The sequence below is a fragment of the Sporothrix schenckii genome (genome assembly GCF_000961545.1).
Source record: "Sporothrix schenckii 1099-18 chromosome Unknown Cont49, whole genome shotgun sequence".
Taxonomy (NCBI): Eukaryota; Fungi; Ascomycota; class Sordariomycetes; order Ophiostomatales; family Ophiostomataceae; genus Sporothrix; species Sporothrix schenckii.
Genome location: NW_015971150.1, coordinates 1,125,936 through 1,151,113, shown reverse-complemented (window position 1 = coordinate 1,151,113; position 25,178 = coordinate 1,125,936). Strand labels below are relative to the sequence as shown.

The 25,178-nt window shown below is 43.0% G+C and overlaps 4 protein-coding genes across 4 annotated transcripts; 2 read left to right on the top strand and 2 right to left on the bottom strand.

Annotated features, from left to right (window-relative positions):
- Positions 1 to 13,002: 13,002 nt before the first annotated feature.
- SPSK_10677 (uncharacterized protein) lies at positions 13,003 to 13,230 on the bottom strand (the record flags this gene model as incomplete). The annotated part of the gene is made up of 1 exon (XM_016736999.1): positions 13,003 to 13,230. One exon carries the CDS (start codon positions 13,228 to 13,230, stop codon positions 13,003 to 13,005), a length of 228 nt encoding a protein of 75 aa, XP_016582870.1.
- Positions 13,231 to 14,336: 1,106 nt separating this feature from the next.
- SPSK_05030 (uncharacterized protein) lies at positions 14,337 to 16,522 on the top strand (the record flags this gene model as incomplete). Its single annotated transcript, XM_016731783.1, has 2 exons — positions 14,337 to 15,605; positions 15,674 to 16,522. 2 exons carry the CDS (start codon positions 14,337 to 14,339, stop codon positions 16,520 to 16,522), a joined length of 2,118 nt encoding a protein of 705 aa, XP_016582869.1.
- A 640-nt stretch (positions 16,523 to 17,162) lies between these two features.
- Positions 17,163 to 17,646, bottom strand: SPSK_05638 (uncharacterized protein; the record flags this gene model as incomplete). The annotated part of the gene is made up of 2 exons (XM_016732380.1): positions 17,163 to 17,472; positions 17,540 to 17,646. 2 exons carry the CDS (start codon positions 17,644 to 17,646, stop codon positions 17,163 to 17,165), a joined length of 417 nt encoding a protein of 138 aa, XP_016582868.1.
- Positions 17,647 to 19,531: 1,885 nt separating this feature from the next.
- SPSK_04806 (RhoGEF group protein) lies at positions 19,532 to 24,562 on the top strand (the record flags this gene model as incomplete). Its single annotated transcript, XM_016731569.1, has 1 exon — positions 19,532 to 24,562. One exon carries the CDS (start codon positions 19,532 to 19,534, stop codon positions 24,560 to 24,562), a length of 5,031 nt encoding a protein of 1,676 aa, XP_016582867.1.
- Positions 24,563 to 25,178: the final 616 nt, after the last annotated feature.

Sequence of the window (25,178 nt, the reverse complement as noted above, 5' to 3'; positions counted from 1 at the left end):
GGTGAAAGGTTTAGTCATCGTATGTTATAGACTATAGCGCTAGCTTATAGCGCCTATACGCTGTAAGAGGTCGAGGGTACGCCACGAAGGTCGAGGGTACGCCGCGTTTAATAGGTGAAAAAGGGTAAAAAACACTTAACGGTACTATAAATAAAGTTATAGTATTATAAATAGTACCGATTTATAGAGAAAATTCAGGGCTTCTTATAAATAAATATTACCGTACGTATAAATAACCAATTAAAGTACATTAACGATCTCGAGTTAAAGGAAGATAAGGACTTTAAATCACACCTCCAATCTTAAAGTGGTTTATTCGTCTCCATTTATCACGACAAGGTCTACTTCTTTTATCAAACTACTCGGGAGTTCCTTACGGATCTATTATCGTCTAGGTCTATAACCCTTTCGTTAAAGCTTCGCTAATAAGGCTTTATCACCACCCGCCTATCATAACATACCCAAACACCGTTAAATCTACGGGGATTCAACGGGGTTTAACCGCTTATGTCAACCAGGCCTTACTAACGTACCTACTAGGCGCGGCCCGCTAACATAACCGCCGTTAACCGTCAAAACCCTAACTAATTATTAAACACTTACAGGCCCCTTTTACTTATTATTCGTTAAAGATTTTATAGTGTATCGTAAAGTACTTATATACTCTCCTTTATAACTAACCATTAACCTTTAAGACTAGGGCGTCTTTTACGTAAATACCTTAAGTATACGTTAATTTAACGGAGAATTTACGGTGTTTTATTATAAGTAGTTATAAAATAAGTCTTTACGATAAATTAGTTAATAAAAACGTTAGTTTCGAAGACGAAAGTAAGTATATATTATAACAAAGACTAATTCTTACCCCTTCTTCCTTTTAAAAAGAAAGGAGTCTTATTATTTAAAAAGAATAACCTTTCGTAAACGTAACGTTAACGTATAACTAAAGATTAACTATACCTCGTTTTATTATATAAGTTTAGTCACTTAATTCGTAACCTTCGACCTCGACTCGATTATAATAATTATTCTTCCCTTTTAATAAACTAAACTTTAGTTTTTTTCGTAACTTTTTTTATTCTTTTTACTCTTACCCGAATAAAAAGTATCGGAAATTATAACTAATTTATTAATTAAATACGATAGTCCGTTATTTCGTATACGAGTTACTTCATAATTTTTTATATTATATAATAGTCCGGTCCGTCGATTATTAACGTAATATAAGGTTTAAAAGTATTAAACGTATTTAAACTATTTATTATTAAACGTTAATATTTAAATAAATATTTTTATATTTCGTTAAAATATAAATATTATTTAACGTCGTTATTTTCGTTAAATATATACGTAATTATATAATAAATAAATAACGACGAACGTTTACGGGTTATTTTTACTTAAAACGTTTATTTATAAATATTATTCTTTTTATAAACGTTATTTATTTTTATTACTCTTTTTTTATATACGAGTATAAAACTAGTTACTTAATTAAACCTTTATTATAACTCGTTTTTACTTTTTTACTTTTTACTTACTTTTATATTTAACGAACGTTTTTTTAATAAATTATTTTTTACTCGTAAAAGAATCGTAACTTACTTTCTTTTTCTTTTTTTTTTAATACTTTTTAATTAAGTCGATTATTTCTCGTCCGTAAATCGTTAATCGAGTTTTTTCTTTAATTTCTTTTCTTTTCGTTTATATTCGTAACTTATTCGTTTAAAAGTCGTTTTTAATTAAATTATTTTTTAATATATTATTTAATATATTTAAACGTTATAAATACGATAAAGATAAGTCTTTAAATAATATTATAATAAAAATCTCGTAATCTTTTTTTATTATTTCCTTTTTTTTACGTAACGATAAAAGTAATTCGAACTCGACTACTTAACGTCTTTCGAACGTATTAAATCGTACGTTTATTTAATACACCGTTAATTTACTTTACTACTTACTCACCCCCTTTTATACTAATTAACTTATAATATCGAAGGTTAAAAAACACGTTTATACTCGTATTACCGTCCGACGTATCGGTAATAACTTACTTATAAGTTACTCGTTAATCGTTAAACCTTTTTAACTTTAACTCGATTCGTTAAAGACTATTCGATAAATAACCTTACCGTCCGTAAATAAATCTCGTTCTTAACCACTTCGTTTTAACTTATTATTTAACTCGTTTATAGTTCCTTTTATTCCACCCTTTTAAACTATTACGTTTATTCCTCGTCCTTTAATTACGGACCCTTTTAACTTAAATCACCTTTAGTTAACTAATAATCTTACTACTTATAATATAATCGTAAACCCTTCGAACCCGTTTTACGTTTAACTTATTATTAATTTAATTACTTTTATAAATTAACGGTGTACTATTAACGATACTACTTTTACTTTTTCCGTTTTTTTCGTAATACGGACTACGTTTACGACCTTTAAACGTTTTTTTTATAATACGTCCAACCGTAATACTTTTAATAATATATACTTAAACGGTAATAATAATACGATAAATAAAAGTCTTGACGATAAATCGTTAAATATTTAAAATAATAACGACTTTAAACCGGATTTTACTACCGACCTTTAAGTTTACACTTATATTACTTATTTTTTTAACGTTATTAATAGTTTTAAAAATATTAACCTTTATTAAACCTTACGTTACGTATATAAAGTAACGATAAAATATTAACGATATAAAGTTTATTATTACTTTTATAAAAAAGTTTTTACGTTACTTATAAAAAACGTTTACACCGTTCTTCGTATTATTACTAAAGTAATTAACCTTTCGTTAAAACTAAACGAAAAAACGTCTTTAACTTTACTATATATTACCGACGAGTTTATATACCGATTAATAATTCTCGTTTAAACTTATAAAAAAACCTACCGACTAATCACCGATTTTAATAAAACGATAAGTCGGACCGTATATAAAAGAGTAATAATAAAGTTACGGACCGTTTATAACCGTATACTTTTTATTATTAATAACGATAACTCGAATTTTAAACGATTTTATTTACGACTCGGTCCCGGTAATCCTTTATATTAAAAATAATTAAAGAATCGTTGTATTTTTCTTAATTTAATGGGTCGGAATACGATTAAAAAAGGTCGTTCGTTTATATATATAAAACGTTATAAACGACGTTTTAACCCTTTTTTTTTTAAAATACTTTTCTTATATTTTACACTTTTTTTACTAACGAGTCGTATTAAGTATTAGTAACGGTTTTTTTTTTATAAGTCGAACGTTATAAGTATAAAACTAACTTATTAATACATTAAGTCGTTTCTCGTATTTTTTAATTAAATAAACACTTTTAACGTATTATATTTACGTTTTATTATAAAGTTGTTATTTAAAATTTAAATAAAAATTTTAATAATTTACTTTTTTTTTTATAAAACGATTATTTTATACTTTTTCTCGTAATTTTAAATAACCTTTTAAATACGTTTTATATCTTTTTTAAATATTTACTAGTTATATTTTATAAGTTACTTAATTTATTTTATTAAGTAGTAAACCTTTTTATTATACTTCGTTTTATTTTTAACTACTTTTACCTTTTATTCTTCCGGGTTTTTTTCGAGTACAAGTAACGATATTTTTTTTACCGAATTCTTTTATTAAGACTTTTAAAGTTTTAATAAAAAGACTAAGAATATATTATAAATACGATTATATATTTATAATAACGTTAATTTATATATTTATAAATTAATTACTTTAATAACTTTAAAAGGTTTAACGAATTTTAATACTATTTTCTTTTTAATTACTTATAACTTAAAATTTTACGTCGATAATAAAACGAGATCTTTTATTTTAAAAACTTTTAATTAATACTTTTTATTATAATATTTTTTATATACTTTTTAAACTTTTTTTTAATAATTCTTTACTTTTTTTTAAAAGTATAAATTTTCTCGATTTTATTTACGATAATTAATACGTCTTTTTTATAAACGTCGTTTTTAACGTTAATATATATATTTAAGTTATATCCGTATAATATATTAAAGGGTATAACTTTAATAATTACGTTAATAACGTTATTAACCGTAAACTTTACGTCTTATAAAAGTAGTAACTAATTCGACTACTCGTCGTTAAAAAATACCTTTAAATAATATTTTAAAGTTTAATTTATTCGTTTAATTTATTTATCGGTTTAAAAGTAATACGTTATTAAAAGTCTTCGACGAATTAATAACGTCATATATATTTCGAATTAAAATTAATTAATAAATATACTTTTTTTATTCGAAACGATTCTTTTAAGTATTCCGTACTAGTTTTTAATTTTAACGTATATTATTCGTACTAGTCTTTCGGACGTAATAATAATTAATATTAAAAAAAAACGATATATTTTCGTATATTTATTAATTATTATTAAAATATTATCGATTAGTTTTTTTTTATAAAAAACGATAAATAATTTTATAATAAAGTTTATTAAAATTTTTTATTAAAGTCTTTATAGAATTAATAAAAGTTATAACTCTTTATATAATTTATATTTTTTCGTAACGATTCGTTAATAAATCGAGTAAAAGTCGATAAACTTATAAATATCTTTAATTATACTTAATTAATAAAATTTCCTTTTTATTATTTTTTTTATTTTAACCTTTTTAAAGTAACTTATAAAAGGTTTATTATAATATTAATTAAGTATTTTTTAATATACCGAACTTTTTACCGGGATATAAATACAGTAATAATACTTTAATAATCCGTCTTTATTTAATCTTTATTAAATATTTCGTAACTTACCCGTTAATATAACGTTTCGTTTCGTTATATAAAATAAATTATTAATTTATAAAAATAATAATAAATCTTATAACGGGGTAAATAAGTTTATTAACGTAACCTTTTTTTATATAGTTACGGATTATACGAGGGTCTTTAAAATATATTATATTATAAATAGTTTTAATTAAAGTTTACGAGTTACCGACGAAGTTTTTATACTACTCGTTTAAACTTAGTTTTTTTAAAGGTAAGTTTAAATTTATTAAATTTATAAAGGTTTTTCGTTCGACTTTTTTTATAAAAACGTAACTTTTTCTTTCAGGTCTTAGTTTTAAACTTTAAAGTACTTTTATTATAAAATTAATACTTATTACGTTACCGTTAACCTTTATTATAATATAAGTAATAGGTTTTTATAATTATAATCTTTATCGTTAAACTTATAGTTTAAACGACGTAATAATACGTTTATAAGGTTTCGTTTTTTTACTTAATATTTAATTTTAAAATTAAATAGTATAAAAAATATATATTATTTAATTTATTAGTTATTAAACTTTTATTAACTTATAAACGTTTATAAATTAACGTAGTTCGATAAAACTTCGACTTTTTAACGATTATTATTTAAATATTAATATTAATATTTAAAACTTTTTATAATTACTATTATTTTTTAATTAAAAGTATTATAATTTAATTCTAACCCTTTTTATTTCTTTAACTAAAAGGTAATTAAATAATATTTACTTTACTCGTCCGGTTAAAATAATACTTTAAAGTTACCGTTTTTTAACGTATTTATTTTAAGTCGAGTTTATAGTTTAAAGTTAAAGTACTTTAATAATAACACTTATTTAAAATAAACTTTAAACTCGTTAAAAACTTTTTGTTTACGAGTCGAAAACGTAACTATTTTTAGTTTCTTTTTATTTTATATACCTTTTAATAAATTATTAAATAAAGTTATAATTTACGAATATACGAGAATAAATCGTTTATAAAAATTATAAAACTTTAAAAATACTTATATATTACGGTAAAACTTCGACTTTAATTATTTTATAATAATAATTATTTACTTCGAGTTTATTTTAACTTTATAACGTATAAAGATAAATCTTAAAAATTTTATTTTATTTATAAAAAATTTACACTTATATAAATTAACGTATAATTAAACTCGTTTAAGTCTTTTTAATACTTCGTATAAATATTATACGTATTATTTTTAAGTTTAAAAAAATATTAATATATTATTTATATATATTACGTATATAACGTTAATTAACCCTTATAAAGTTATATAAATATAATATTAAAAAGTAATAAAGGTATTAATTAAACCGAAAAAAAAAACTATATACTCGAAGTAGTTATATTATATACGAAATATAATTTTTTACTTATTACTTTTTTTAATTTAAATACGGTAATATACGTTTTTAATATCGAGTTTAAAAAAAAACTAAACTTTATTTACCCGATTTAAAATCTTAAAAATTAATAAAAAAGTATATTAATTCTTTATAATAACTTTATTTAACTTACGATAATTAATATAAAGTTATAATATACCGTTCTTTTTAAATATAAATAATATAAACGTGTTTATTAACGACTTAAAAAAACGGATACGTTTATTTTATAAGTTTTTTTTAATATAAAGTTTTAACTTTTATAATTCCCGTTTAAATAATAAGTAAATCGTTTTATAAAAGGGTTATATATTTAATAAAAAATTTATAATATAATCGGTTTACTTTAACGGTAAAATTATTATTACTTTAAATATATTAAAAATATTTATAAAATCCTTTAACTTAATAAATAATACGACTTTTTTTATAACTTTTTTACTTTTCCGTATTAAAAAAAATAGTTTTTATAAAAACGTTTATTTAAAATTATTAAGATTATTATAATTATATAAACTATTATTTTATTTTACGTTAACTTTATAAATTTCTTTAATACTTTAATTTAAAGTTTTCAAGATTTATATACGAAACGTTACGGTACTTTAACCGGTATATTAATATTTAACGTCGTTAAACCCGTAACTTTTAATAAAATAAAATTAAAACTTAAACTCTTCGGTTTATTAAACGTAATATAAAAACGGACCGTTTCTTTAATTCTTTTACGGAAATCCGTAAAAGTAATAAGAATATTTTAAATTTTAAATATTTTAATTTAATTAATATTTATTATACGGTCCTTTAAGTCGAAGTATTTCGTTTTTCGTAAGTAAAAGTGTTTTACGAATTAAATACTTACGATATTTACTTTTATAATAGTGTTTAAGTCGAGGGTCGTTTTTTTTACGACTCTTTTTTAATATATTACCGACGTGTTTTTAACTCGTTTATACTTTATTTTTATTACTTTTCTTTTAAACTTAAAAAAAATAATTAAAGGTTTTTTAATTTAATAAACTTTTTAACCGTAATATTTTAAATAAATACGTTTTTTAAGTAATTATTTACGTAATATTTTATTTTATTATACTTAAAATAAATAATTAAAGGTTTTTTTTACGACTTTTTTTTACTTTATAAATAAAGTATTTAAAACCTTAACTTATTTTTCCTTTTATTATTTCTTAAATTTTTATAACCGTTTAATTAACGAAGTCGTTTCCTTTTTTAAAATACGTTTTTTTACTATTTATTACCGAGTCACTTACGACTTTCTTATAAAGTACGGACGTTATTAAAAGAACGATTTTTAACTCGTTACGTAAATAATATATTTACTTTTATATATAAGTCTTTAAAGTTAATCTTTTTATAATCGAGTACGTTATTTAACGTATACCGGAGTTATTTATTTAACTTAAAATAAAAGACTTTTTTTTTAAATTCGTCGAAAAAAAAACGTTATTTATTTTTTTAAAGAGTATAAATAACTTAAAAATTTAAATAACGGTTAATTTAAACGAAAGTATACTTTTTTATATAACTTATAAGTTTATATCGACGAATCGTTTATAATTAAAACGAGTATCGTTATTTAATCTTTAAATTTATTTTAAAAACGTTTAAGTTACCGACGTTCTTTAAAATCTTTAACGTTACGTATATATTAGTTTTACTACCTTTTAAACGGTTTATTTATATAATTATAAATAACGACGACTCGGTTATAAAGATTCGAGAATTTATACGGTTTAGTTTTAAATATTATTTTTAATTTTAAGATTTAAAATTCTCGATCTTTAAAAGTAAAATAATTCCCGTAAACTTTAAACGATAGTCGTATCTTTAAATCTTTTAATTTACACTTTTTTTACGTTTCTTCGTCGACTTTTAAGTTATTATTTAATTAAAAAGAATTTTCTTTAAATAATAAAGTTAAAGAAAAAAAAACGGTAAATTTATTTTTAATCTTTTCGTTTTAACGAAAAACTCGTTAACGTTTTACGTTCTTTAAAAATACGATCTTTTTTTTAAAAACTCGTTTTTTTTTAAATACTATTAACTTTTTTTTTAACACTCTTTTTTCGTCGTCTTTTTTTTTTACTTACTCTTTTATAATAATATTAATTCTACTATTTTTTTCTTTTTTTTTACTATTAATTAATATTATTATTACTACTTTAGTTTTTAAAGATTCGATCGAACCTTTAACCGTAAGTAATAAGTTAAAGTCTTTAATAAAGTCGACGTTTATACGTAAAAGACTCGTAAAACCTCGTAAACGAGAACGAGTAACTCGGTTCGACCCAACGAAGGGTAGGTTTATCGTTTCTCTTTTTTTAACTATCATAAAAAAGTATCCGTAAAAAAAGAATTAAAATTATTATAAGTAATTATAAAATAAGTCTTTACGATAAATTAATTAATAAAAACGTTAGTTTTAAGGACGAAAGTAAGTATATATTATAATAAAGACTAATTCTTACCCCTTCTTCCTTTTAAAAAGAAGGGAGTCTTATTATTTAAAAAGAATAACCTTTCGTAAACGTGGCGTTAACGTGTGGTTAAGGACTAGTCATACCTCGCTTTATTATATAAGCCTAGTCACCTGATTTGTGGCCTTCGGCCTCGAATCGATTATGACATGTTTCTATAGATAATAATATAAACTCATCCGAGCCCTCTCCTCTCGATAAGGCGGGGTAAGGATTAGATTTTGCACATCCTACTACCTACGTTTTGGCTGTCTTGCTTCGTGATCCTCTCTATATTGAACCCCTATCCCTAGGACCCTCTGACACCGCCAAACACACACCGTTCTTACCAAGATCTGTGTTTTTTATCTTGACAGCTTTAGCTCCGGTATTACTCCCCCGACAAATATAAACAGGTTCCTCAGTTAAAATAATGTCCGCTTCGTCTTTTTAGATTACTCGGCCAACAACTAGGGTTATCATTTCCACGAGGCCAATATCGCCGATAACGCCGCTATAGTACCTCTCGCGTCGGGAATTTGTGATGAAGATTCGACGAGCCGTTTAATATAGTCTGCTATCAATTTCCCGGAAGACTGGTTTTCTCCTGAGTCTTTTGTAGGCCTTGGTGTGGCGTCGTATTTCGGACATATCTCGGTCGTGAGGCATCTACTCCCGAAAAGCGCCGATATCGAGGCCACGGGCGTCCATTTCTCAATATCACTATTCATTAACGGCGCCGACGTCGAGGCAAAAACCGTCAATGGCCATACGCTACTATCAGTGGCCGCCATGAATAAGCGCGAGGCTGTCGTTGAATTGTTAAAATCATATGGTGCTACATATTAAGATTGTCTCAACCTTTATTTTATCCTAAAGAGTGGGCATTCACGTACCGGTCAGCCGCATTGGTCAGCCTCGTTTGGCCTCTTGGCCTCACCTCACAAGTAGGGCGCCGGAGAAGCTGTTTCCTGTGTGGAAGATGGCCTTGTTGCATTGAATTGTCCCGCGGACTTTGCGCTTTTTCGTCGAGTGAGGAACTATCATGACGTCCCCGGAAGCTAGTGCCGGAGACCAGAAGACGCGAATGCCGACTTCGTCGGCAGGGGCTGTTGTTGACGAAGTTTGTCACTGTGGGCAAGGCTCTCTTGATCGTGGGCACGAGGCTCATCGCCAAGAGCTAAATAGGCGCACGAGCGCACCAGTGGCGAGAAGACAGCAACCGAGAACACAATATACAATGCCGAATCGCTGTATTTGATTGGTATTCGTGCGAAGTATGGAAAGGAGGCTCTGACAATCCTCGCAGGCATCCCTCGTTTGGGCATTGCCAATGGAGAAACGAAAGACAATGGGTGGGCGGATCGGCGGCACTGTCTGATGGCCCTGGATGTCCCTGGGGGTCAGCCTTGGGCCACATGGCTCCATTGGAAATGCCTCGCTGGTATTATTAATTCAAACCGGAAAAGAGAAAAGACACAGACGATGAGGCCAGCCCAAAAGGAGTCAAGACAAATAAATAGTCGAAAACGAGGTGAGGGTCTGTTGCATCGACATACAGCTCCATCACGGCCGAATCGGTCAGCCCAAAGTGGTGCGTGCTGGTCAAAGATGATGTTAACTCATAAACGGACAGTCAGAGCGACGAGACAAGCTTTCGCTCCCAGATGCGACGTGGTTGAAAACGAGGCTGTCAAGAAATGGATGGCAGTGTGCCTTGGACTAGCGCCCCGCTAAGCCTGTTTGGAGCATGCAAGTCCACACTCCTCGGCTGTCCAGAGGAAACTACCGTATGAAATACCAGTGCCTGCAAATACCATGAGGAAGGTGCGGACGACCAGCCCGAGGAAGGAACAGGTCCTGACCGGCGTTTATTCTCGAACCTGTCTATTCCCTGGGCAGGAGAGAACCACCGGAGAGCGACAAATCAAGCAAAGACAGCCCCGTGCGCAGGCACGATCGGTTTGCATACCAGGCTGACCAGGCTGCCTTCCTGCCCTGGAAACCACTAACACGCACTGAATAGGGGAAGAAGGCGACCGCAAAACTACCTAGCCATTTCAGGAAACAGCACTGATCTGCAGAACAGGAAAGAGCCAGCAACTACCAGCAACTACAACCAAAGTCCTGTGAACACGCGCACAGCATGCCGGTCGTTGTTTCCATTTGGCTTGTGAAAGTTGTTCGTGTGCCCCAGTGTGCGGTCTGCGGACCCTGCCCTGCATTTGTCTTGTGTCTGGCATTCGCCAGGCCTTGAGCGGCACAGTTGCCATGTCCACCCCACCGATTGCATCGGTCACTTCGCATCGTTGCTTCCTGTTTCGTCCAGGAAGGACCTCACGACAAGGGCATCCCTTACCGCTACTATTTCAGTATCCCTACTTTGCCTTCACGTATATTGTACAGAATGCGCTCTTTATCCTCGGGCGCTTTGGACGTGCTTCTGGGATCGTTACGCTGCGCGCACCTTGAAAAATTAGTGGGCCATGAGGCAACTCCCGCAGCTAGGCCTTCCAGAGACATAGGTATATTTACCTATGACACTACCCTTATTGTACGCTACAGTAAGTATATATACAATAGTGATTAAATGTTTCTTGTCTCAATATGATTAGTTTGACGACAAGACACTGAGTTGGCTCGAGTGAGCACTCACCAGACTTCTTCGTGATTGTAACCATTCCAGCCCATTTCTCTTCCCGTTTGGTGAACTTGCAGCTTAAGCTCACCGGACTTGTCGACAGAAATGCGCTCGTCTGTTACGCCCCTCCTCTATGCTCAGTCTTTATTTCTACGCATGCTACACCGTTGCTCGAAATCCACAGATCAACGTCGAGACAAGCTGTCGGATTCATGTCCTCTGGCAGCTTCACATCTTCTAGAAGGCCGCCAGAAGCTCCAGTTTTGCTCCGCCCCGATGCGCACCACAAAACTCTCGGGACCTCAAACAAACCGGTTGCCTTTTTGCTGCCTTGGCGAGACTGGCGGCAACAGGCCCCTGCTCCCGGTCAGCCTGGCCTGAATCACAAATCGAGAGACCGAGCGCTGTGTTGTCTAGTCGTCCACTTCTGCTTCTGCATTCCCCACCTTTTCAAGCTGCTGGCCAGGCTGTCGGTCTCCGTCCGTCGTTCGTGTTCGTTAAATCCTGCATGCTATTCCCTCTCGACTTTCGTGCTGTCCTACCATGACAATTACCAGCGGCCTGTTTCGTCCCTAGTAGCTTTTCCTCTTTTTTTGTCTCTCACCTCTCTGCGTAACAATGACCTTTGGTCGGGTTATGTACGAAATCCTTCAAGACACGCAAACTGCACAGTGGCTGTTCTCGCCCCACGCCCGCGCTATTTGTACGGAGTACATCGGCGCTGCCTGCATTTATTATTTTTCGGACAGCCACATGATGCTATGATGAGTAGTAGTGTGTCTTGCTGATGCAACCGGCTCCCGTTGGCTCATTTTCGCGACCTGCCTGGCTCGGAACATGTATCTCGAACCCCATGTACTCTCGTAATGTGGTTTTCTTTTCTTTTCTGCTTTATGTCTCGCATTTTTCCCTTTCCTGCCTGGTCCCTGTGCCCCTCCTGCCACCCACCCTCCAAGCTTCCCCTGCACTTGTTCATTGGCTGTGAGCGGCTGCTCTCGAAAGAAAAGGCCTGCAACAAGTAGGAATGACACCTCAGAAACTCGACATTAATTCAATACCCGCGCAATTAGCAGGAAGCCGTCAAGCTGCAGCACTACACGACCCGCCCCCAACGCTAGTTTGGTCTGCAATATCCAGCCCAGACGCCTGTCTGTCGGTGTCCAATCCAATACCTGTGTAAATACAACACAGTCTTTATGGTATTGGTTGTCTGTAAGCACACTTGATTCTCCTGTATATCAGGACCCACTGCTCGTAGAGTCCTGGCTGTTTGAAGTGGGGTCATACATGGGACGATGGTGTAAGTAGGTCGGGCACTTGTCGAGAATGGCTCACTAGAGAGCAGCCATTGCTCTTGCCAGCCAATCCATGGTCGCCAGGCTGTCGGTCTTTCACAGGCGGCAGCATAGCTCTTTCCTCTGCATCTTGCAAACTTACAGTGTGGCGCCGGCCTTGTGGTGCCCGGCTGCGGCTTCTGCAATGTACTGCCTGGATTGTTTACTCTTTCCGTTTGTAACTGCTCCTGGACAAGGACGTACTATTTGTTGCTCTTACTTGCCACTCTCTGGCTTTGCTCTTTCTTTTTTTGTTTCGCGTCTCTTTGTGATCATATACGAATTATTCCCTTTGATCAACCGAGTGAAGCAGACAGCGTCCACGTTGGCAAAGTGTCGGATCTCAGCCTCTCTTGATCCTCATCTTCGGACTCTTCCGTCGCTCTGTCCTTCTCGTCTCTTGCTGTATTTTCTTGGTATTCTCCTTCCGTCTGCGAATATCCCAGGATCGCTCCTTCCAGAGATAAGATACCTCCAAATCGTCAACATTTCGTCTGCGTGCGACCGCCTCCGGGCTATCATCCTCGTTTCCGTTGCTCCTTCTGCCGCGTACTACGCAGACAGCCCCCATTCTGTCGGCTCCGTAGGTACCTTTCTCCTTCGTCTGTCTGCATTCTTAATTTGTCGGTATACACCAGAACACGAGTGATACAGTCTCCCACCCACAGCCTGCGTTCCTCTACCTATACTCCTTGCACCGTTCCTTCCCTTCCCTTCCCTTCCGTCCACTCCTCGACCCCCTCCTTCCTTCTTCGTCCACCGTCGTTATATTTACGCAGACATGTCTCGGCAAGTGCGACAGTCACGCTTTCCATTTTTACATTCTTGTGTCGCTCTTCCCTTTTATTTTGTCAACTTGGCCTCGCCCCGTTCCGCGATCTCTTCTCTCCCTTGCTTATCTCATCGCATCCTTATGCTCTCGCCATATCTGTTGCTATGTCCAACTTTCCCACCTCCACTACTCCGCCATTGCCCAGCGTCGCCTTGCCAGGCCTCAAGTAGCCGCAAGCTGCCTCAGGTCGCCTCACTACCCCTCTCCTCCCCCAGCACAGCACGACTACCGACAGAGACCCATCACGGGTTCAGCCTTGCGACTCATATTTGCCAACCGTATTTGCCGCGCTCGCTGTTACTCATTCTCCGAGATAGCCCTTGGATGTCTCCTTGCCAGCCTCGCTCCACCAGTCTCTTCGTCCTCCATTTCTATATACTTATCTTCTGTCTTTGGCTTCGCCCTTTGTCGAATTTTTCTTCGCTGTCTTCATTGGCTTTCATCTCTAGTATTATGCTGCCTCGGATATTGCCCAGCGTTGGCCTCCTATTTTCGAGTGATTAAATAGCAGTCAGCTGTCTATGGTTCCCTTTTTCGTCCAGCCTACATATTTCTCTCCTGACGCTCGCTGCCTGGTCATAGTTCTCGATATTTCTCGATATTTTTTCACCTACGTCGACAAGAGCATATTCTCCCCCACACACATCACATACATGAGCGCTTAACATTTTATTTTCACTCACTCTCACCTCCAACAATATCGCTTCACTATCCTTTGTCTTGTTCCGTACAGGATCTTCGCAGCCTCTCGTTTATTCACTAACCACGGTTTCTACCTCATATTCGCTGTGGGGTCCCTTTGCTAACATTTGTGTCCTTACTTTGGGGGCCGGGCCGATGTCAGGATGAGAAACATACTTTGTGTGGGGACCAAAGCCCTCTCCCACCAGGACGAGAAACGCAAACGATTCCCTGTCAACTTACCGTTCCGGCGGAAATCAAAACACCCGGGCATTCCCATCATCTCTGTCGTGCAGAAACCACCAATACCTGACTTCCTCCTCGTTGTTCCTGCGGCTGCCGCTCCAGATTCACCTCTACATATCCCGGCTGAGGCTCCACGAAATCCATCGGTGGAGGGACTTGCCCAACCTGCACACGTACCCGAACCGGTTCACGAGCCCGCGCCTGCGCAAGTCATGCAAGGACAACCAGAAGCACTGCTCGCCGGTGATCCGCTAGGAGCACTTGATGGGCAACAGGTACAAGCTGATCCCGTCATTGTTGTACCCGACGACGATGCACCAGTCCCAGCCGAAGCCCCAGCGGAGGACCCTAAAGCTGTTGCTGAGCTAGGTAGAGTGTCCTTTGAAGAGAGCATAAAAAGCGCCTGTACAATCGCTGTTCTAGAACTCTTCCCCGACATCTGTCCTGTTTACGTCCACGAAACATGCGAGAGCTTGGCCTATGACTATGAGTCTGTGGTCAGCCATATCCTCGACAAAATCGATGACGGCCCCTCGTATCCACGCAGAGCGGATTTGAAGCGGAAGCGCGTGGCGAGCTCAGTGGATACGACTGCAAACGGCGTTACTGCCGCGACGAGTGCTTTTACAATCGATTCCATCGATGACAGCAGCTTGAGTGTAAAAGAGAGAGAAGAGCGTGCTGCTCGATTTTTCAACAGCGACGAACGTCGAAGCAGGCACAAGGTGGGCGCGTACACCCCAACAGCTCGCACGCTTTTGCAACAGGCATACCCATATGTGCCGCATAAGTTCATCACCACGCAACTGACTAAACACGGCAACTGCCTCTTGCTTGCCCTACTCGACCTCGATGAGCACATTGTTCACAAGGGCCCGCTGCATCTGGGATTTGTATTCAAGAAGACAAAGACCAAGTTGAATCCGGTTTACTCGATGGAATCCCTGCCAGGGATGATCCGTATTGAGGAGTCGGAGTCGAAAAAGGACGCCCTGGAGGAGTACCTTGCGGCTCTCAAAATTCGACAGCTCCGTAAAGTGAAGCGCGACGAAGAGAAGCAGCGGGAAATCAGCGAAGCTGCCAATATCGAGCAGGCCAAGAAGGACGGGACTATCAAGGATTGCGAGTGTTGCTTCGGAGACTTCCCCATGAACCGCATGGTGCACTGCAATGCCTCCACTCTACATGTACGTTTTTCCCCTCTCCTCCGGTATTATACAATGTGGCATAAGAGTATATTCACTAACAGTCACAGTGGTTTTGTGTCGACTGCGCGCGGCGCATGGCGGAAACCCAAATCGGTCTGTCCAAGTACGAGCTGGCGTGCATGTCCATGGACGGCTGCCAGGCAGGCTTTGCCCGTGCGGAGCGCGACCGCTTCCTCGACCCGAAGACGGCAATGGCCCTCGACAGCATCGAGCAAGAGTTTGTCCTGCGTGTCGCCGGCATCGAGAATCTCGAGACATGCCCCTTCTGCCCTTATGCAGCTGAATACCCGCCTGTGGAGGTCAACAAGGAGTTTGCATGCCAGAACTCCGAGTGCGAGGCCGTCACCTGTCGTCTGTGCCGCAAAGAGTCGCATATTCCCAAGAGCTGCGACGAGGTCGAGAAGGATAAGGGAGCAGCAGTGCGTCTGACGATCGAGGAGGCCATGTCACTGGCCATGATCCGCAAGTGCAACAAATGTGAGTATAGCCTTCCTAGTGCCGTTGCTATTGTTCTGCGTTTATTGGTGCGCATGCTAATTTTCTCGTCAGGTGGCACACCTTTCATCAAGGAGCTCGGCTGCAACAAGATGACGTGCACGCGTGCCGGCTGCTCCAATGTGCAGTGTTATGTCTGTCACCAATCGTGCGATTACTCGCATTTCGACGACACTTCCCGAGGTGGAAAGGCGGGCAACTGCCCGCTGTTTGAGAGTGCCGAGGAACGCCATGAAGTGGAAGTGCTCAACGCCGAGGAGGCGGCCCGTCAAAAGGCAATCGAGAATAACCCGGATGTCAACATTGACCATCTGAAATTCCAGATCTCCGAACAGGTGGCGGCCGACGAGAGCCGCCGTAAGAACGAAGATGCCGAACGGCGGGCAGCTAATCAACGCTGAGTGCGGTCCCGGGCGCAGCAGACCCGACAGGCGGCGACCATGTCCTTTGGGTACAGCAGTCGGTTGTAATGGAGAAGGCTCCGCCGAAGCACCAGAGGCTCGTGCAGTGTGAGTGAAACATGGAGCAGAGGTGGCTTGCGGGGCTTGTGCAAAGTCAAGACAAAACTCCGCGACCACCACGATGAACGACGTTTGGAATTCCTCTTTTTGTCTATGCAGCATATTTTGCAATTTTGTTTTGACATATATTTTTTCCCATCTTGAGCGTTCTGTCTTTCGCCGCGATCAATATCGCCTCTACACATCCATTGTCTGGGCCATGTCTTTTATATTTTGCTTTTGTCTTTCCTTTATGTATAGATGGCCGTCACCGAGTGTTCATTCGCCTTTTCCTTGGCCCTTTCCTTTGTCAAACTTCTTCAAGTTTCCCTTCCTTGGTCAAATACTGCATTTAGCAAAGGATGTTTTTGGTCCATTACTTAGATAGTTGGTAAATATACCCGTCGTCCCTTTTCCATCTATGGTCCCCGTACACCATGACAAAAACAGAAATCGTAGCTAGAAAACCATATGCGCCTAAATCATCACAATTCATAGACGCGTAAGTACGTATGAGCAAGATGAGATCATGCAGTCTTGTCTACCGCGTGCGCCCAAACTTCTCGTGCCACTTGCCGCGGGCCGGCGCCGCTACCGGTTTGGGTGCTTGGAAGGTCGACGTGGCCGGCTCCTTCTCCTCAATAAGCTCCACCGTCTCGTGCACGGTCGCAATGGCGGACATGGTGGGCTTGGGAAGTCCTCCATTTGCGTCTGCGTTTGCGTTGGCGTCGGTGTCTGCACCCGCCCGCAGCAGCACCAGCGCGTTGGACGTGTTCTTTTGCCGCAGCGCGTACGTCCGGCCCGCCGCTTTGAGGCGGGCCAAGCCGTCGGCCGAGGACGACAGGGACCACCTGTGGCTATCATTAGTGGGAGCTCGAACCGAGAGGAGGGAGACGTGATACCTGGCGGTGGACTTACTGCGTGCGGTCGTCGACAAGCTCGCCTGGTAGCTCGATCAGCCGGTAGCCGATGCCGTCGGACGCGTGGACCAGGGGAATGGCCGAGGACAGATCTTGTGAGGACATGGTACGGTGTGTGTACAGAAAGAATTGATGTGGTGTCTGTTCAGAGTGCGCCACCTGTAAAGGGACGGAGTAAAGTCAAGGTTGCCCCACATTTGAAGCCAATTTACACGTCCTTTTGGCGTTTAGTACTAGAAATACGTGACAATATATGTGCCTTCGAAGTTGCATTACGGACTCCTCGAGGGTAAAAATCATCCTCCACTACTAACAATCACTCGCTTTGTCTTCTCGTATCCTCCTTCTCACTTTACACAATATGCGGTACAGATGCAGGTATCTGCTGTGCTCTTACACGAATATGCAACTACCCGCAAAACAGAGGGACACTACGAGTATGTAGCCACTGGTATGAGACACGGAGAAAAGCAACAAGGAAGAAAGAAAAAAGAAAGAAAAGTGGCAGGAAATCCCGGTCAACTATATATTAACTGCCCTCCGTGATATAGAGACGAGAATAATAAAGAGGCTGGAGACACGGCACGGCGTGGGCTGTGGGTTCACCTGTTGTTTCGCTTAAGAGTGTCATATGCAGCAAAAGGATACGAGCCCAGAAAGAATGGCGTCAAATCTGAACACTAGCGCGTAGTAGTAGTGGTTTCGTCCCGTCCTCGGCGCACGCGTTCCTGTCATTTGGCTGACATTCCATTGTTTACTTTTCGCGCGAAACAGACTAGTCCCAGGCGCGGGGTCCAGTTGTGCCATTTTCTGCCACAGCAAGCAAGAGCTGCGATAGGTTCAACAACCTCAGAGCAGGAGCATACCCCGTACTTTCCTTTCGATGCGCTCTTTCCGCATCCAAGCGGCAGTGCAAAAAGGAAAACACTGTAGGGTGGTAGGAACGACGGCGAATTTCAATACACAGGGAAAGTGCGGCCGGCAGTGAGGAGGAATACAGAAAAGGACATTAAAGGGGTTCTCCGTCAATCAATGGGCCGTTCAAACGAACCTCCATTCCGGCCAACCGAACCCACGAGGTCGACACGGGCTGTTTCGCTTCACCAACAGGACCAGACGGGCCATTGACCTGGGAAAACCAACCCCCTGCCCCAGCCTAGGTCGTCGCTGGTATTATCACTGCTTTTCTGCTACGATCGGGCCGGTCATACGGGGCGAGATCGACCGTTCCACGCTGAGTCCACCGCGTCCAACCCAGATCTTTCTTTTCTTCTGACTTTTGATTGCTTTCCTCTACCTTCAAGGTCGACTTCTTCCCTCTTCTTTCATTCATACCGCGGCTTGCCCTGCTGCAGCTCGACATCCCCCGCCGTCTCTCGCACGCCCGTCCGCTTTGTTGACATCGCCAGCTTACGCGACGAGGGCTACACTTGGCACAACGACGTCACGCTGGACAGACAAGTATACGAACACAAAACGCACACAGAAAGTACTACTTGACGCAGCACGAACGACATCAAAGGTTTCTGTTCGCCTTTGTATCGTCCGTAGACCACCTACTTGTCCAGCCCCGCCTGCTGGTGTTTACCTCAACAAGGAAGAGACCTGTGGACCCACTCTTGTCTCTCTATTCCCCTTCCTCGTTTCCCTCTTCAGCTCTCCTCTTGCTGCCACTCGTCCCCTTGTTACTTTCTACCCCCCTGTTTTATTTATATCTTTGTTTTGTGGTCCGCTCGAGTCGGCCAACCTCGACCGCCTTTGGCTGCGACCCAGTTGGCCGCCTTTGACCCATTCTATTCGACATTCCTCACCTGCGCATCTTTTTCTTTGTCATTGTGTCGAATCTGCGATCGCCGACCTGGGCCTCACATCCGACCGCATTGCATCACAGTGCCATCCCACCAAGCCCATGACGGTCGTCTAGCCTCCCCTCCCGCTTTCTCCGACCAAGGCGCGCGTTCTCTTCCCAGCCCCGTCGCACGTCGTCGCCATGGTGCGCGTCACCGACGAGCTGGCAATTTCGCCAGAGACCATCGCGCTCTACCATGCCAGTGACCCTCTGCTCGGCCACCTGCCCGTCCTCGCCTTCCACGGGCCTTCGACCACGGCCAACTTCACACACAACAGCTCACGCATCCAAGTCCACATCTACTCGCCCGCCGGCTTCCAGTCCTTCCCCCGCCTCACCGTCTCGCCCAGCTCCGACTTTTACAGCGTCGTGACCCACCTGCCCCGCGAGTTCCAAGGCGACGAAATCTGCCGCGGCCTCGCCTTCTCCCTCTTCAAGTACTTCAGCGAGCTGCCAGAGTCCGTCAAGACCTACCTGCGCAACCAGTACCCAACCACACGCGGCCGCCGTCCGGGCTCGGCGCCGGCCCTCTTCGGCGAGCAACATGCCGCAGACCTCGCCAAAGCCATGGCCTGCGTCGAGACCAACATCGACGAGCACCTGCGCGCCCTCGAGTGTGCGCTGCAGACACAGCACGTGAGCAACATCGATCTCGACCTTGTCCTTCCACCCGGAGCCATTCGACTCCCCTCTCTCGACGGCGACGGCGCCAGCGGCGCCGTCGAAGATGACGACGACGATGTGATCCTTGACCCGACCTTGCGCCAGTATGATCCGGCGTACACTCCTCTCGTCAAGCTCTTCGGCGAGCCCGTCTTCCTTCCCACATCCAAGTTGCGCCGCGCGCCGTCGCGGCCCAGCTCGCTCAACCACCGCACAAAGGCCTTTACAAAGGACCAAAAGGTCGAGCTGCGCATGCAGATGGGCGAGCTGGTGGACACCGAGGAGCGCTACGTGCTCAAGCTCAATGAGCTCGTTAAACACATTGCCGATGACTTCCGCCAGAAGGCCAAGGACCGCACGGCGTCTAGCTCGAGTCCGTCCATGGAAGACGTCGACCGTCTCTTCCCGCGCTCTGCAGATCACATCCTGCAAGTCAACTCGGCCTTTATGCAGGACTTGCGCCGTGTCATGGATGACACCGAGGAGGATGCGGTGCGCGACCTGGACATACCATACACATTTGGGTCGGCCTCGTCGCGCACCATGCTGGTCAGCTCCCACGCCCCTAGTGGCGGTGGCTCCGTCCGTGTCAAGGATCCTAGCGGTGCTTTAGCCATGGCCAAAACCTTCCTCGAGTGGTTTCCCAAGTTCACCGACTGCTACCAAGACTACATTCGTGCTAGCCAGAACTTCCCACAGCTGCTGAGCAGCTTTCTCGACAACAACCAGTCCAGCTTCCGGGACCGTGTTGTGCAAACCACCGGTGAGCAGGCGTTGCGCTCTATCCTCATCGAACCGGTGCAGCGCCTGCCGCGCTATAGCCTCTTCATCGACCAGATTGTCGGCTGCCTGCCTATCACACACCCAGCCCTGCAGTTGATGCTAAAGGCGCGCGACATCATCACAAACATTTGCTCCATGGACGACCCGTCTGACAACAAGCCCCATGTCGTCAACCGGTTGCGCAATCTGGTCGAGTGCTGGCCCATGGACCTCGAGCCACGGGGCCGTCTGGTTCTAGCCGCCGACTTTGTCGAGCTGGCCGCCCCCTACGATGCTGACGCGCACAGCATTGGTATCCAGGATCGTGCTGGCCTCTTCTTGCTCTTCAGCGACTGCCTCGTTGTTGTCAAGAAGAAGGCAGGCACAACGTTCACGGGCCGTGACCTCCTGCGCGAGATTGACAAACCGTCGCCGGCCGGCCTATTGGTGTCCATGACCAACGCAGCAGGCGGCCCAGGAACGTACGACTTCGCCTTCAGCGGGTGGCACCGGCTAGCCGATGTGTGCTTCACGGAATCCGCAGACAGCCGTCTTGTGTGGATGACCTCGACGCAAGAGATGAAGAGCGCACACTCAGGTGACTACATGGCCAGCAAGGCCATTACCTCGCGCTGCTTCGTCCTCCAAGAGACGTTTGAGGCCAAGGCTATGCGATGGAGCGAGGACCTCGTCAAAGCTCGCATCGAGGGACGTTTCTCTGAGGCTGAGCGTGAGACACCCACCTGGTCGCTCCGCTCGGTTCGCCTTCCCGAGAACAACAATATGGGCCTCCATGCCGCCGTCTTCCAAGAGGCCGCCGAAGAGCTTATCGAGGGCCGCCGGGAGCCCGCCCCTGTGCGCGTCGTCTTCGACAATCACCTGGGCACTAAAGGCGCTCCTGTCGGCCACTACGGTGTCGAGATTGTCGTTGAGGTGCGAACGGACGTCGGCCGCAGCAGCACGGGCAGCCGGGGCAGCTACAGCAACGGAGAGAAACGCCTGATTATGAACACGGTCGGCCTCAATGGCAAGCGGTACTCAGATGACATTGCCCAAGATGACTTCTTGCCGACTCTCGCGCGGCGCATCATCCAGCTCATGAGCTCTCAGTACAACCCGTCCAATCCCAAGCTGGTCCCTGCTCTTGTCTCCTACCACACCAAGACACTGCGCTCGCTCAAGTTTGGCAACCGCGCCGAGAAAACCAAGTCGTTCCTTGGCTCGTCTCCCGTCAAGCTGTTGTCGAGCTTCCTGAGTGGTGGCAGCACGACCAATGTTGCTAGCAACAACGCTTCACCGGCTGTAGCCGCCGTTGCGAACACAAGCACAACCACCCTATCCGAAACCATACACGGCTCCATGCGTCTGCAGCGGTCACAGTCCAGCAGCAGCCGCCCACCACAACCACCTCAAGCCGACACTGCATCCCTCAGCGGGTCAATCCGGGACCGCACTGGCGGTGCAACTTTTGGTGGCGACGCATCGCGGCCGGAGAACCCCCTGGTGCGCTTGGAGCAAACCTTTACTGGATACGTCGCTGCTCTCCAGGCGCGGAAGGGCCAGTTTGTTGCTCGGACCTTGCTCGGCCGCAGTTCCAGTTCTGCCGACGAGCTGTCGGTCAATTTGCTGTACAACAGGCTGAACGAGAGCCCGTACGACTGGGAGTCGTCCTCGGACCTAATGCCCGAGGTTGTCTTTGCCGCCTTTGAAAAGTTCACACGCATCGCCTGGCGCGACCAGATGGGAACCATCATGACCATCCAGTCACTTGACGCTCTGCAGGAACGTGCCATTCGCAAGGTGCCAGGCGATTTTGCCGACTTTGTCAACTACCTGTTCGGCGATATGGCACCACAGAATCGACGTGCATTTACAGCTTTGATCAAGCTTCTAGCCGACCTCCTTGACGGGTGCAGCGACGACGGCGACCGCGGTGCCCTGACTCTGGCTTTCGCGGAGCTCCTGGTTGCAGGAAACGGAGATCCGCACAACTACATCAACTTGCTCGACCTCCTTGTCCAAGACTGCGACCGCATCTTTGACGAGATTGGACTTGGCTCAGGCATCCATCTGCGCAGCTCCGCCTACGAGTCCTTGAATTCGTCTGTGGCCCGGAGCCACAAATCTGCAACTGGCTCCCTGACATCCAACACCTCGTCACTCCGGCGAAAGTTTGGCCTCGAATCTCTGCTTCGTCAAAATAGCAGCAGCAACCGGGGACTGGAGAACATGGTGAGCGGTGCAAGCGGTCTTGCGGATTCCACGTCGGAACGCCCGTCCATGTGGCGGAGTCTCAGCAAGCACCACCGGAACCCGGCGACGGGCGAAAGCTCAAGTTTGTCCAAGGCGACGTCGGCCAGCTACGTCAACCGCTCTCGGTCCATTGATATGGGCAACCACTCGCCCATGGGCATGAACAAGCTCATGAGGCGCCCTGCATCGCGTGATCGTCCCCCTATTGCGGGTGCCTTTGACGACCTGTCCATGATGCAGCGGCCCACAAGCTCACACCGTCCGACAAGCTCGCATAAACAGTTGGAGACAATCGGCGAGCCAGACACAGAGCCGGGGGTCGGCACGTCCGGCAAGTCGGTCACGGAAAAGTCGCTCAAGAAAAAGCGCCGCAGCTCGCTGTCTGATCTCAAGAGTCTGATGGCTGTTGTGAGCCTCGATGACGATGATGTTCAGCCCAGCCCGGTATCAAAGAACAACGATAGCCCGTTGCCCCCTATTCCTCTCCGGACAACTAAGATCACGTCCGAGAAGGTGAATGCGGGCCCGCGCGCACCCTCGCCGTCCAAGATTCCCAAGAGCCCCCAATCGCTGTCACAGACACAATTCCAGAGCCACGGCCGGCAGAACAGCACACAGGCGCAGCAAATACAGGCCCCGCCGCAGTTGGCCAGCATGTTCCAGTCCCCGACCCAAAAGGAAAATATCGCGGCGGGCGATTCCCCGCAGCAGCCCGTGTACGAGCCGGGCCACAGCAAGACTTTGTCCAGTGGCTCGCACATCCCGACGCTCAAGACATCGCGGGCGGCCGGCACAATTTTGCCTCCGCCGGGCTCAATATCGCCCACCCGCCAGAGCCACCTCCCTCCACCGAGTCCATCCAAGCTGACACCCGGCACGCTGGCCTCTGCTAACAACGGATCCACACTTGGCGGCACGGGACAGAAGCTGCGCCTTCAGTCACCACAGAAGCTGCGTGAGCGCCTGCAGTCAGAGAAGCGGGCGGTGGAAGAGGTTGACGCGTCGTTGCAGTCGGAGCTGTCTCTCATCTCTGAAAACATGGCCAAGCTGAACCGTGCAGGGCCTCCTCCTCCAAGTACGAGTACGGGTCCTGCGCCGGGCACGACCACGGTCGATCTCCGGACGCTGGCCGCCGCGGTGCAAGCACTCGAGGCACGCCTGCCGAAGCGGTTGCAGGAAGTCAGCGACCGCCAAGAGGCGCTGCAGCGCGACATGGACGCCACGGTCAAGGCGTCCGAGGGCAAGGTGCGGGCGATTGACCAAATGTACAAGGAGGCGACGGCGGAGAACGAGCTGCTGTACGAGAAGTTCAACACGGAGCTCGGCAAGATTGTGCGGGCGCTCAAGGGCAAAGGTCGCGAGGACAAGGAGGAGCTCGTGGCCAAGCTCAAGGAACAGACGGAGGAGACGGCGCGGCTCAAAAAGGACAATGCGCGGCTGCGGCGCGAGGCTGTCAGTCTTCGGGCGCTGCTCAAGAGCGAGCAGCAGAGTTGAAGGATGCAGGAACTGGTGTTCTCCGTCTTGTTCGCCTTCTTTATATTCTCTCTTTCGCTTCTCGTTTGACCCTTTTAGATTGTACTATTTTTTTTTGTTTTATGTTGTTTTTATGTCTTGACCGTCTATTGGTCCTGGCGTTGGCTGCTAGGATAGGAGGGCATTGTCATACTTTGAGAGGAAAGCCTTGCCTACAGGAAGGTGACTGGGAGATGAATGTTAAGATAAAACCAAGTGGAGTTCCTGACGGCGGTGGGTTGGCGTGGGGGGGGGGGGGGGGGGGGGGGGGGGCTACGAAACGTTCATATTCGAGGCACATGGCAAGCGTTTGCAGGGCAAAGCAAAAACTCAATGACACTTTCTTGTAATTTACGCCTTGAGGGCGTGTACGGCGCGTTGTTTGTTCTAATTTTTGATGACTGGTGGTGAGATGGTCTGAAATGGAAAAGAAAATCGCCAAATTATGAGATAAAATGAAATGAGAGAACCGAATCCAGAGTGTGCACGTTTAAGCTAGTCGTACAATTCATTACGAAGCATTCCGTCCGAAGACGCCGTTGTGTCGTGAAAGAGTATAGCGCGTGTATGAAGAAAAGACGCACAAAACAAAGTACGA